Raw genomic sequence first — 14,196 nt, 5'->3', positions numbered from 1 at the left:
GTAAAGCCATGAATCAAACCAAGACAGCAGGGCTCTTAACTACATTTTGCATCATATAATTCAAGAGACTATGTGACAAGTATGATGAAATACACATGAGCTGCTATAAGAAATTAAAGAAGAAATAAAAATTTCTTGTTGAGCAAATGAAAAGCCTTGGATTCAGTTGGGTCTATAAAGATTTGATACAGTTTGTATTATAAAAGCTAATCTGTGGATCTGATGTTTTACTCCATAAACCTCTCTTTTTTTTTTTCTTCCCTTTTAGGGTGTTCTCATACTTAAATCTAACTTTACAAAATGCAAACCCTTCCTTCGATCATGTAGCCCCCCTCCATTTTTCATTTTAAGCTTTCTTTAAGGTCTGCACTGGTTTTCAATCCCACATCTTCTATTCAGTCATTGACCTTCTGCCTCCTGGAATCTGTACGCATTACTATACTGATAAGCCTCTTGCTAAGACCACCAATTACCACAGAAATGCTAAATCTAATGGATATTTTTCAGTATCTCTCCCACCACCCTTTTTAAAGTAGAAGAAAAATAATCAGTATGAAAGGAGAGTTTGAAAGAGGAATAAAACAAATAAATCGTGAAGCAAGCCTCGGTGAGAAAAGAATCAGTAACAGAGAAAGTACTGTATTAGCAATGAGGCAGAGAAATGAGAGAGCGTAAGAAGATAATAGTGCTGAAGGAGATTCTGCCTAATGCACTCAATCCTTTCAGGTAAGCAGTAGGTCAAATTATCTACTGTGAGTTGGGGATTGGGTTCAAAGTTTAAGAAGAGAAGTTCTGAATGTATCGGATAGCCAATAAGAAACAAACAAAACAACCATGGGAGCATACAAGTGAGACTACATAGAATAAACTGGAATCGGGCCAGAGGAATGAAGAGACAGCAGGCATTGGTACCAGACAGATCTGGGTTTAACTTCCCAATCTGTATATATGAGCCAAGTGTTCCTGAGTGAGTCACGAAATCTCTGTGAGCCTCAGTTCCATCACCCATGAAATGGGTAACAATATTTCCCAGGGATCTCCTAAAGACTGAATTAAATGAGACAGCTTATCTAAAGCACTTAAGTGCTAAAGGAGACAGCTTATTTAAGCATGTGAGAACTTTATCCAATAAAGCACAGAAAAAAAGAACGAGTGAAGCTTGGGAAAGCAGGCATGGTAGAAGGTTAAGGGAAAAAGAATCTGGGATTGTTTGAAAGGACAATACTGTAACTGCTGACCGCAGTGCCCAAGAAAGCTAATTTAATGAGGGTCTGGCCAACCTGGAACAGAGCTAAGGTAGAGACAGGAGGTCAAAATGAGGTCACAAAGCACACTCAAGAGTGATAGCTGTAGATGAGATAGAGGCTGTGGTGAGAAACGGGAAGCTCTTATTTCAAGATCTTGGAGGGAGAATAGCTCATATAAGAACAGGTCTAATGGCTGAATGAAGGGGTAATCAAAATGTAAACATTCTAAATCATGAATATAATTTAAGATAGTTTTATGAGAAATATCCAGCTATACAACGACATCTTTTGAGGAAAAACACTAAGAATTAAAAGAAGATCTCTAAAGGCAAGGGGAAAATGAGAATATACTAAGTGCCTACCATAAGGTAGATAGGGTTCTTTGTGGTATAATACACATTACATAAAATTCGCCATTTAAACCATTTAGTTACAGTTCAGTGGCATTAAGTACATACATACTATTGTACAGCTATCACCACCATCCATCCCCAGGGCTTTTTCATCTTCCCATATTTTCTGCTAACTGGTTTTTATATTACTTCATTAATCCCCACATAACTTATGACTTTATTTTTAAAAATGAGGAATCTGAAGCTTTGAGAGGTTAACTAATTAACTAGTAAATCTAGGATTCGAATTTGGGTTTTTCAAAGTCCAAGCTCTTTCTACAACATGCTACCCCTAACTGAACTCAGAAAAAAGACTCAAAGTTGTGAGGGTACACCTTTGCTTAACCTCTCTCATAGGAACTCAATATACTTCACAAGCTACTATTTTCCTCTCCTTTGTTTCATTTTTTCTGACTTCAGGTAAAGGGAACTATATGGAACATAGTTTCTAGATACTCGATGAGTAGCCTTAATCATCTCCCTGATTCCCAGTCTATAAAATGGAGAATGATACATGACTCTAAAGTAAATTAGACTTGAGTTTAATGAGGTATTAAAAGAAAGGTTCAGTGTAAAACTTCAATTTGTTTTGCTACAGAGCTTTAGAAAGAATGAGGCACCATGTTGCTTTCTTATTTTATCCCTAGATGAATGAGATTCAAAAGCTTTTTCTTAAAAGTATCATCTCTCTTTTTACTCTATGTACCTTTCATTCCCTTCAAAGTTTATCCAGAGATAATTCTCAATCTAACTCACATAAGCTGAACTTAAGAAACAAAAATAATCTTGTTAAAGAGTACGTTCAAACTGGTTCTTCATAAATACTTTGTATTATTTTCACTGAAGTATAAATTAGGTGATTAACTGTAACTAGCAAAAAGAAATCTAAAATTAGAAATGACTTGTGCCAAAAAACCTGTGAATGTATGCATATAGATGTATATGTTCATGCCGGTCAGAATATGTTTATTAAACATGAACCAACAGAAGTAGCAGGCTACAATTGCCCTCTGTGGTGGAAATTTTCCAAATATAATCTGAGACATGTTAAAACCTCTTTCAGAAAGTTTTTATTCTGTATACCAAGCAACAGAAGTGGCTGTTCAGGAAGAGGTTATAGAAGTTGTTCTGCAGAGGTTTTTGGCTTCCGCACCTCTGAGATTATTCTGTTTATTGCCAAGAAGCATGTGTGAAAATCCCCTACTCTGGGCCACATGATGGCGCTTTTAGCTCTGTCAGCATTAACCATTCACCCTAATTTTATCTTTTAAACCATAATTTGATTCTCAATGTTTGTCCTTTCTTCTCAGTTTTAACTTCTGATTTTTTAGGTTACAAAGAAACTTCTAACACCTGTCAGAGCCTACAGTCAAACAAAACAGGATTTCTAAGTGTAACTATATGACTAAATGAGCATGCTGTCTCAGAGGAACACAAGTGTATGTGGTCTGTTTCTGGCCACCAAGTGGGTGAAAAATTTCTAACTCACAACATGAGAAGTATCATACTGCATCATGACCCAGCCCATCTAGGTCAATGTTCTGTCTCTGACACGGCATCAGGAGACATTTTGTGAGAAGCGCTGCTGTTCTCCATGACATTAAAGCTATACTCCAGATATTTTTTTCATACCTTAATAATAAAAATGAGAAAGTAGAAAATCTCTAAGGCCCCTTCTGACTCCAAAGCCTCAATAGAAATATGAAGCTAAAATTCATGAATTTGTCTAAATCTTTCTTAAATCTTTCTATACATATCTACCAATGAGGTAGTGAGCTTTCTATAATATAAAATAATATCTTAGAGATGTTAAGAGACACTAAAGATTTCAGTATTTGGTATCTGCTAAGGAAATTTATATTAGCTTTCACAGCAATATAAGCAATATATAAACAATATAAGCAATATAACTATACTGAGTTAAATTCAAAATTCTATTTCCAAATAGTGTGCAAGATCGCAGTGTCCCTGAAGATAGCAACTTCAAAATTTGTTCTGGACACTCTATAAAATACTCCTGTTTTTCTTCATAATTGAAAATTTTTGATCCAATACTTTAACAACCTTCATCTTTACAGACTGAGGAGTTCAAATTATTTAAGTCAGTAACTTTTATTCTAAATTCTTAAGTGAAACAGACTTCCCTAAAGATAGTATAACTTTCCCTAGTCTTATGCTGATAGTTCTAATTTTCATCACTTTTATAAGTAAGATATTTCTATCTGACAAACTTTCACTACAGCGGCAGTGACTGACTCAGAACTGGAAAAGGTTAGAATTAAAGGGAACTAAGAGATTAAATGCTACTTTCTACTTTGCAAATGAGGAAACTGAGGCTTAGTGTTGATAACAGACTTTCTAACAGTAACACAACTAAAAACCTAAACTAGATATAACAAAATAGTACTCTTAAAACTGTGGATCAGGGGGCGCCTGGGTGGCTCAGTGGGTTAAAGCCTCTGCCTTTGGCTCGGGTCATGGTCCTGGGAAAGAGGCCCGCATCGGGCTCTCTGCTCAAGTGGGGAGCCTGCTTCCCTTCCTCTCTCTCTGCCTGCGTCTCTGCCTGCTTGTGATCTCTGTCTGTCAAATAAATAAATAAAATCTTTAAAAAAACAAAAACAAAAACAAACCCACTGTGGATCAAAATCAACCAATTAAGTGGGTTACCACCAGCATTTTAAAGAAGCAACAGAGTAGAAAATATCAGAGGCTTTTTGTGTTGTAAGGATAAATGTCATTTCATAAAAATTTGTTTCAGTTATATGTATGCATTGGATCACATTGTAAAATATCCTCACGGTAAAAAATTTTGGAAGTCATTGCAATATTCAATTCTTTGGATTTAAAAATTTGCTCTTAATTTTTAAAAATCTAAAATTTATTATTATTTGATAATTATTATTAATAAAATAATAAATAATAAAATTACATTGTGATTTAATTATGATGGTGATGTAATTTATTATGATGACAGCTTCAGCTAATAAAAATAAAAATAAATGCTGCCATTTAAAAGGAACAATTTTTTTCCCTTTAAAGAAGAAAGGATCTGAATATTATACCCCATACAGTTTATGAACAGACTTTCTTTAAAAATCCCGTTTCCATAGAGCTTAGATGTGCAACAGCTAGAAAGGCTTTTGAAAAGAACACTGAATTCTAGAATTCTTATCATTAGAACACTTAAAAATATCAAACATTCTCTGAAGACACAGTGACCTCTAGTGGATTCATGAAATAAACTGACATACTGCTTGCCCATAAGAATTTATAAATTATGCATGCAGATATAAAAGCTACTAATATGGCTATGTACTGACAAGTATCATACATAAATAAGGGCTACAGTTACACTATGTACATTGTGACAACTGTCTATTTATAGATTACTCACAGGTTACTTCCAGTCAGTGTATTCCTAGCATTGTTCAGACCCTATCATTAGCTTAAGAAATAAATACGTTTAATCTTTCTGAGCTCGTTTGATAAAGATGTTGGGTTAAACTGTCTCTAAGGGCCTTTCAGCTCTTTTTTTTTTTTTTAAGATTTTTATTTATTTAATAGAGAGAGATCACAAGTAGGCAGAGAGGCAGGCAGAGAGAGAGGGGGGAAGTAGGCTCCCTGCTGAGCAGAGAGGCTGGGTCCCAGGACCCTGCCCCAGGACCATGACCTCAGCTGAAGGCAGAGACTTAACCCACTGAACCACCCAGGCGCCCCCTTTTCAGCTCTTTAATTATGATTTTTTCTTTCCCAATTCAACTTGTACATCAATGTCAGATCAAATTTGTTCAAAAGCATTTGAAGGTTCCCCAGTACTTGTCCCCATTAGAATAAACACAATTTTTTTCACTTGTGTACTTGTTACACCATCCCATTAACATTTCCATTTAAATTCACAGATATGAGGTGCCTTAGTGTAGTAGGCAGTGTGTCAGTCTCATAAATTCACAGATTTGGTTTCATAAGTGTGTGTGCGCTCGTACAGGTGTGGGTAGATTGTCATATAATAAGCACGTACTACACACACTGAATATAAACTAAGTTGATTTGTTTAGATTAAGGAAACCAAGGCCATTTTCATCTTTCTTTTTTAGTGAGGTAGGGAAGGGGATATAAAGTAGAATTTCAAGAACCACAAATATAAAGTGACAGAGTTTCATATTCTGGGAAAAGGTGGGCATTTTGAGCACAGAATAAGATTTTAGGAAAAAAGAGGGAAGAACTGTTTTAAATTAGCTGAAGGAAGTACCAATAATTATATCTGAAGAATATAAAGATGACAGAAAGGCTGGTTTGGTAAATGATTTTAAAGCAGATATGAGGATGGGCTAAATTTAACAAGTAGAAAAGATATCACTGGAAACATTAAGGATAACTTAAGGACACGTTGGTTTTAATAGCTGAGGAACAGAATACGTAGCTGTCATAAGACTAAGGAGGCGATGAGCAGCTCTGCTGAAAGAAATGTTAAGAAAGAAAAAAAAGTAGGCGCCTGGGTGGCTCAGTTGGTTCATCGACTGCTCTTGGCTCAGGTCATGATCCTGGAGTCCTGGGATCAAGTCCTGCATTGGGCTCCCTGCTTGGCAGGGAGTCTGCTTCTCCCTCTGACCCTCCTCTTCTCACGCTCTCTCTCTCAAATAAATAAATAAAATCTTAAAAAGAAAAAAAAGTGATAGTAAATAAGGTGATCTTAGGTTCCCAGTCACCTTGGACAATGCCATAATCCTTTATCCTCCAAATAAAAAAGTCAGGCTGGTGGAGAAATAGTGAACAATTTAGTCTTCATTGTGTGTAATTCACTTAACAAAGGCTATATGGTGGTATATTTTACAAAATCTCTTTTTTTTTTCAGAGAGAGAGAGTGAACAAGGTGGGGGCGGGGGGCGCTGAGGGAGGGGGAAAGAGAGAGAACCTTAAGTAGACTCCATGCTGAGTGCAGAGCCCAACACAGCTTGGCTCAGTGCTCAATCTCACAATCCTAAGATAAGAACTAAGTCGAAATCAAGAGTCAGATGCTTAACCGACTAAGCCACCCAGGCATCCCTTGACCTATTCTAAACCACACAGCAGGATCTGCAAGCAAAGATGTCAGCCAACAAAGAGACTGTCCCTTAGCACAAATGATTCTAGTTTAAACTACAGTGGTTTCATATTACCTTGCGCAGCAGATAAGACTTTAATAAGCTTTTTTTAAGGCAAAGACCTTTAATTAACTTGGGTCTCATTACATTTATGTCATTAAGCTTATATAGCATTGATATTCTTTTACCACATGCCTTGTGTTGCAATATTCTCTATGAAACATAAATTATTTGGGACATTATTTCATTTAAGCCTGTTTGAAATTGGATAATACGGTTCAATTATGCAACAATTTTTGTTACCTTTTCTGTATTATGGCATTTGCCCCCCAATAATAAATTTTCTCTCAAATTCAGCAACTAAAATATTGTAAATGTTTAAGCATTTCCCAAGAGGCAAAACTCTAGTTATGTTCATATACATTTTTGCTTAAAATTATACTGGATTTTTTTTTTAAGATTTTATTTATTTATTTGACAGAGATCAAAAGTAAGCAGAGAAGCAGAGAGAGAGAGAGAGACAGGAGGAAGCAGACTCCCTGCTGAGCAGAGAGTCCAATGCGGGGCTCGATCCCAGGACCCTGGGATCATGACCTGAGCCGAAGGCAGAGGCTTTAACCCACTGAGCCACCCAGGGGCCCCTATATTGGATTTCTTTAAATTTATAAAATATTGTACTAATTTTTAATAAAGACTGAGTAAATTAGTAACTTTAGTACACAGGTTTTTTGTTTGTTTTTTAGTACATACAGTTTCCTAACAACAAAGTCAGTTCAGTTGGATCCTGAGATCTAGTTAGTATCTACTGGAAAACTTTAACATTCTTGCTCTAGGATTATTGTATTAATAGGATTAATAAAAATAACTGGCATAGCAGAAAGCAAAGTTCAGGTTTTGGGATTAAAGCCAGAACAGCTAAGAAACAATATCTATATTTATTAATTTTCTGATTTTAATTGTAAAATCCTTAATAACTATGCTTAAAATACAACCATTTCCCCACAATTAAAATGTGTGCAATGGTAACATTCTACAGAAAACTAGAACTACTCTCTACATATTTCAAAAAGTAATATATCAACAAACGTATATATAATGATTTAAATTACCTTTCCTCTTCTCGAACCCATACTGGAGTTTTTGGAATTTGTGCTTCAAAAAACTTAGATGCTTTATAACAAAAATTGCTGCAAAAACACTGAAAGGAACATTTTTAAATTAGCAAATTATTTTTTCTTATAGTACAACACAAGTTATGTACAGAAATCATAAATACATAGTTCAAAGAAAATAATGAAAATCGATGAATCCACCAGCCAAGGTAAGAAATAATGTATAGTATTTTTGAAGCTCTGCATATGTCTATCCCAGATAGTGTCACTTTCCATATTCCCTAGAAGTAACCGCTATCATGAATTCTGTGTTCCTCATTCCCTTGCTTCCATTTAGTTTTGCTATCTGTATACACATACCTACAAAAGATACCATTCAGTTTTGCCTAATTCTAAACTTTGTCTAAATATAACTATACTACGTTTTCTGGGTTTTTTGTTCCACGTTATATTTTTCAGATTCATGTAGATGTAGCTTATATATTTGTATTCGGTATTACAATCCATTGTATAAGTATATCACCTTTATCGTTTAAGAATGTTGAGTTGTTTCTAACTTTTCAGCTATCACTACGTTGAGCTTATAAACTTTTTTCAAGAATTTTTAAAATTAAAAAACTGGTAAAATACACAAAATTTACCATCTTAATCATTTTTAAGTGTTATAGTTCAGTGGCACTAAATACCTTCTCACTATAGTACAACCATCACTATCATCCATCTCTAGAACACGTTTCATCTTACAAAATGAAACTCTGTACCATTAAACAACATCTCCCCATTTCTGCTTCTTCAAACTATCACCATCCTACTTCTGTAACTATAAATTCGACACTCTATCTCATATAAGTCGAATCATTTAATATTCGTCCTTTTGTGCAGGCTTATTTCACTTAGCATAATGTCTCAAAGTACATTCATGTTGTAGCATGTGTCAGAATTTCCTTCCTTTAAAAGGATGAATAGGGACGCCAGGGTGGCTCAGTCGGTTAAGTTGCTGCCTTTGGCTCAGGTCATGATCCCAGGGTCCTGGGATCAAGTCCCACATCAGGCTCCTTGTCCAGCAGGGAGCCAGCTTTCTCTCTCTGCCTCTGCTGCGACTCTGCCTGCTTGTGCTCTCTCTCTGACAATAAATAAATAAAAAATCTTTAAAAAAAGAAAAGGATGAGTAATATTCCATTCTAATTATGTGGCATATTTTGTTAATCCAACTAGGAACGTTGATATACATACACAGTTGTACAAATGGGCAAGGAATTCCTTAAAATATATACCAAAGAATAGAAAGGCTTGGCCATAAAAAATGTGGGAACTTCACGTTACTAGATAATACCAATTTCTCAAAAAGGATGCAATTTTATTTAACCAGTAGTATAAAGAGTGTCTGATATTGTCAGATTTTTACAATATATTTTGCTAATTTGGGGGCTGTGAGAATGTAAATCAATGTGTTCTTATTTATTTCCCAGATTACTGATAAGGTTGAACATCTTTTCATATATTATCAAGCTCCTTCTATAAATTTTCTAGGGGTACCTGGGTTGCTCAGTCAATTAAGCATCTGACACTCGATTTGGGCTCAGGTAATGTTCTCAGGATTGTGCGATGGAGCCCCATGTCATGACTTCATGCTCAGCATGAGATTCTTTCTCCCTCTTCTATTGCCTGCCCCCCCCACCCTGACTTGTTCATTCTCTTTCAAAAAAAAAAAAATTCTCCAAAGTTTTCTGCTATGAATCGGTGGTCAGTTATATGTGGGAATGATACCTCCTTCTGATTTATAGCTTATTTTTTCACCCTTTGTTGGAAACTTCTGATAAGCAAATGTTTTTAATTTTTTTTTTTAAGATTTTATTTATTTGACAAAGAGAGACGCAGTGAGAGAGAGATCACAAGCAGGGGGAGTGGGAGAGGGAGGACAGGCTTCCCGTTGAACAGGGAGCTGATACCGGCGGGCCTCAATCCCAGGACCTCGGGATCATGACCCGAGCCAATGGCAGATGCTTAACAATTGAGACACCCAGGCACCCCACAGGTGTTTTTAATTTTAATGTAGAAAAACTTACCAATTTTTCCTCTATGGTCTGTAATTGTCTATCTTATTTAAGAAATTCTCTCTCCAAGTTTATAAAAATACCTTCCTATATTCTCTTTGAAAAGCGTATCTTTTAAATTTAAATCTTACCAAAACAGGGATTAATTTTCAGTTTTTCCATTTGGATAACTATTTGTGCCAGTACTATTTACTGAAAAATCCATACTTTCTCCACTGATCTACAATATTTCTGTTGTCACACATAGTGTCCACCCACGTGGTAAGTATGCATCTGGCTCTCTATTCTGTTCCATGATTTACTTGCCTGAATTTGTGCTGTTATGCACTTCTAGTTTTTATTTTATTTAAATTTTATTTTATTTTTAGAGAATGACAGTAAGAGAATATGAACAGGAAGGGAGGGTGCAGAGAGGGAGAGAATCCCAAGCCAACTCCACGCTTAGTGTGGGAGCCAGATGCAGGACTTAATCCCACTACCTTAGGATCATGACTTGAGCTGAAATCGAGAGTCGGATGCTTAACTGACTGAGCCATCCAGGTCCCTTTTTAATTTTTAAATGTTCAAGTATTAATTAAAGTACAAGCAATTTTTACTAACACCTTGAATGAAATATTTTCAAATAAACTTTTAACGTGGCTACTTCCTAAAAGGCAAACTTTTCAAAAACAATTCTTTTTAGAATTCCATTTAGTATATTAAAAAATAACTGCCACACTGAGAATAGCCTTTAAACTTACCTTTCTTTCAGTAATATCATAGACTTTATTGGTTTTGGTAGAAATTTTATATTTCTGTTTTGGTACCTAAAGAAAAAAAAAAAGAAAGTATAGCTTAAGAAGAATTCAAGTAATAAATATAAACTTTATGTTACTAGATTACTAGATTAAATCATCTACATATCATATCTTTGGCTAACTCATGTCATTAGTTCATGGCCTCAGTTTCATTTCTTGTCTTATCTACAAAGTATTTGTTAAATATAAAAAATTTAAGCTTCTATTTAAAAAAATTCATTACTTACAACTCCTAGTTTCTTCTGACATAACGGATAACCGCAGAGTTTAATAATAGAACGTTCATCCACGACATCGCTGTAGTGAGCTGGTGTGATGAACTTCCCCTATAATGAAATGAGAGGGGCAATGCCCCACTAGATTATTGGACAAGTTCATTTATCAGTTCTCTAAGCCTCACTGATTTCGTCTGAAAACACAGGGATAATAGATCTATCTCACAAGTATGATGTTAGAATCAGAGAAGAAAAGAAAAGAAAAGAAATACACTTAGAAAAGCATTTAACAGGGCGCCTGGGTAGCTCAGTGGGTTAAGCCGCTGCCTTCGGCTCAGGTCATGATCTCAGGGTCCTGGGATGGAGTCCCGCATCGGGCTCTCTGCTCAGCAGGGAGCCTGCTTCCCTCTCTCTCTCTCTGCCTGCCTCTCCATCTACTTGTGATTTCTCTCTGTCAAATAAATAAATAAAATCTTTAAAAAAAAAAAAAAAAAAGAAAAGCATTTAACACATAGTAAGCACTCAAAAATGTTAGCTATTAAAAAAAACAACAACAACCTGAAAAGACTTCTGCAATAGACTATACATCTTTGTAGATATACAGCTCATGAAATAATTCTGAGGCAGGACAAAGAAGTGGCGTGCTATAGTGATTGCTATTCCAAAGCAAACCACTGAAAAGTTTATTTAAAAAATGTATTATTTAAAAAATAAACCATGTAGAATAAAATAAAATTTATGTGTTTTTAAAGAACTATCTTAAAAAACAAAGTATATCAAAGGTGTCATTGTGTCTCCTGTCAAGTTTTTGTACAAAATCTTCCAGCTTCTGGAAAACTGTACAGGAAACTGATGAGGTGGTTATATGCAGACACCAAACATTTCCCCTTGATATATCCTCATGTTCAAATCTCAACTCATAATTATTTCGTAACTGTGAAATCATTTTGAACAAGTTTTTCTGTTTTCCCAGAGGCTAAAATACTTTTTACTAAGAATAATACAAGATATTTCTTTCAAATGAAGCATTTCTGGTTTGTCTTTGTCTTTAGTGTCATCATGCATGCAGATCCTGATGTAGTTACCTATATCGATTTAAATATTATCCTATTTGTGGGGGAATGGGTGAGCCTGGTGATGGGTTTTAAGAGGGCAAAGATTGCATGGAGCACTGGGTGTTATAATGCAAACAATAAATCATGGAATAGTACATCCAAAACTAATGATGAACTGTATGGTGACTAACATAACATCATACCAAAAAATCCTATTTATATTCCTCTTGTTTAGGAAAATCTCTGAGCTACACTGATAATTATTTTTACAATGGGAGCTCTGAGTTTTAATTTTCCTTTTCTTTTTTCTCTTAAAGATTATGAGGATATAACAGAAATTTTCATTCAAAATTTTATTGCAATAGAGCTATTAAAAGAAAAAAAACTTTTAATGCAGATTATAATTCTCATTATGTGTTAAATAAAAAATTATCTATATTCCAGGTTTTTAAAATATCAACACTAATAGAACTACATTAACAAATAATAACTTTCTGAAATTGAGGAAGACACAAAGAAATGGAAAAACGATCCATGCTCATGGATTGGAACAACAAATACTGTGAAAATGTCTATGCTTCCCAAAGCAATCTACATATTTAATGCAATCCCTATCAAAATCCCATCCATTTTTTTCAAAGAAATGGAACAAATAATCCTAAAATGTATATGGAATCAGAAAAGACCTCGAATAGCCAAAGGAATATTGAAAAAGAAAGCCAAAGTTGGTGGCATCACAATTCCGGACTTCAAGCTCTATTACAAAGCTGTCATCATCAAGATAGTATGGTACTGGCACAAAAACAGACACATAAATCAATGGAACAGAACAGAGAGCCCAGAAATAGACCCTCAACTCTATGGTCAACTAATCTACGACAAAGCAGGAAAGAACGTTCAATGGAAAAAGACAGCCTCTTCAAAAAATGGTGTTGGGGGGCGCCTGGGTGGCTCAGTGGGTTAAGCCGCTGCCTTCGGCTCAGGTCATGATCTCAGGGTCCTGGGATCGAGTCCCGCATCGGGCTCTCTGCTCAGCAGAGAGCCTGCTTCCTCCTCTCTCTCTCTGCCTGCCTCTCTGCCTACTTGTAATCTCTCTCTGTCAAATAAATAAATAAAATCTTTAAAAAAAAAAAAATGGTGTTGGGAAACCTGGACAGCCACATGCAGAAAAATTAAATTGGACCATTTCCTCACCCCACACACAAAAATAGATGCAAAATGGAAGAAGGACCTCAATGTGAGAAAGGAATCTATCAAAATCCTTGAGGAGAAAACAGGCAGCAACCTCTTCGACCTCAGCTGCAGCAACTTCTTCCTAGGAACATCGCCAAAGGCAAGGGAAGCAAAGGCAAAAATGAACTATTGGGACTTCATCAAGATCAAAAGCTTTTGCACAGCAAAGGAAACAGTTAACAAAACCAAAAGACAACTGACAGAATGGGAGAAGATATTTGCAAACGACATATCAGGTAAAGGGTTAGTATCCAAAAACAGCACGGAGGTTCCTCAAAAAGTTGAAAATAGAGCTACCCTATGACCCAGCAATCACACTACTGGGTATTTACTCTAAAGATACAAATGGAGTGTTCCGAAGGGGCACATGCACCAGAATGTTTATAGCAGCAATGTCCACAATAGCCAAACTATGGAAAGAACCTAGATGTCCATCAACAGATGAATGGATAAAGAAGATATGGTATATATATACAATGGAATACTATGCAGCCATCAAAAGAAATGAAATCTTGCCATTTGCGATGACATGGATGGAACTAAAGGATATTATGCTTAGCGAAATAAGTCAATCAGAGAAAGACAACTATCATATAATCTCCCTGATATAAGGAAGTGGAAATGCAACGTGGGGGTTGGGGGGGTAGGAAAAGAATAAATGAAACAAGATGGGATCAAGAGGTAGACAAACCATAAGAGACTCTTACTGTCACAAAACAAACTGAGGATGACCAGGGGAGGGTGGTAGGGAGAGGGTGGTGGGGTTATGGACATTGGGGAGGGTATGTACTATGGTGAGTGCTGTGAAGTGTGTAAACCTGACGATTCACAAACCTGTACCCCTAGGGCTAATATATTTATAAAAAAAATTAAGAAATTTAAAAAAATAACAACTTTCTGTTACTAAAATAGGACAACACTCAGAGTATGGGAAATAACATTAGGATAATTAGTGCAAAGTGCTGAAAATCAAGTGAGATTAGCTGACCTATTTAAAGAACTACTATTAA

At 35.7% G+C, this 14,196-nt stretch overlaps 1 protein-coding gene across 3 annotated transcripts in view; it reads right to left on the bottom strand.

Moving 5' to 3' along the window:
• RPAP2 (RNA polymerase II associated protein 2) overlaps window positions 1-14,196 on the bottom strand; it is an 83,328-nt gene that overhangs the window by 63,299 nt on the left and 5,833 nt on the right. For 2 of the 3 annotated variants that reach the window (XM_044238679.1, XM_044238680.1), the window contains exons 4-6: window positions 10,911-11,009; window positions 10,627-10,692; window positions 7,830-7,918 (exon numbers count right to left, since the gene is read on the bottom strand). In XM_044238679.1, coding sequence (XP_044094614.1) covers window positions 7,830-7,918; window positions 10,627-10,692; window positions 10,911-11,009 — 254 coding nt within the window. The remainder of the gene's footprint in view (window positions 1-7,829; window positions 7,919-10,626; window positions 10,693-10,910; window positions 11,010-14,196) is intronic. The other variant, XM_044238681.1, reaches the window with a different exon arrangement.

Source organism: Neovison vison, chromosome 2, assembly GCF_020171115.1.
Source record: "Neovison vison isolate M4711 chromosome 2, ASM_NN_V1, whole genome shotgun sequence".
Lineage (NCBI taxonomy): Eukaryota > Metazoa > Chordata > Mammalia > Carnivora > Mustelidae > Neogale > Neogale vison.
Note: the sequence above shows the minus strand (reverse complement) of the source record. Positions and strands in the feature narration are given on the sequence as shown.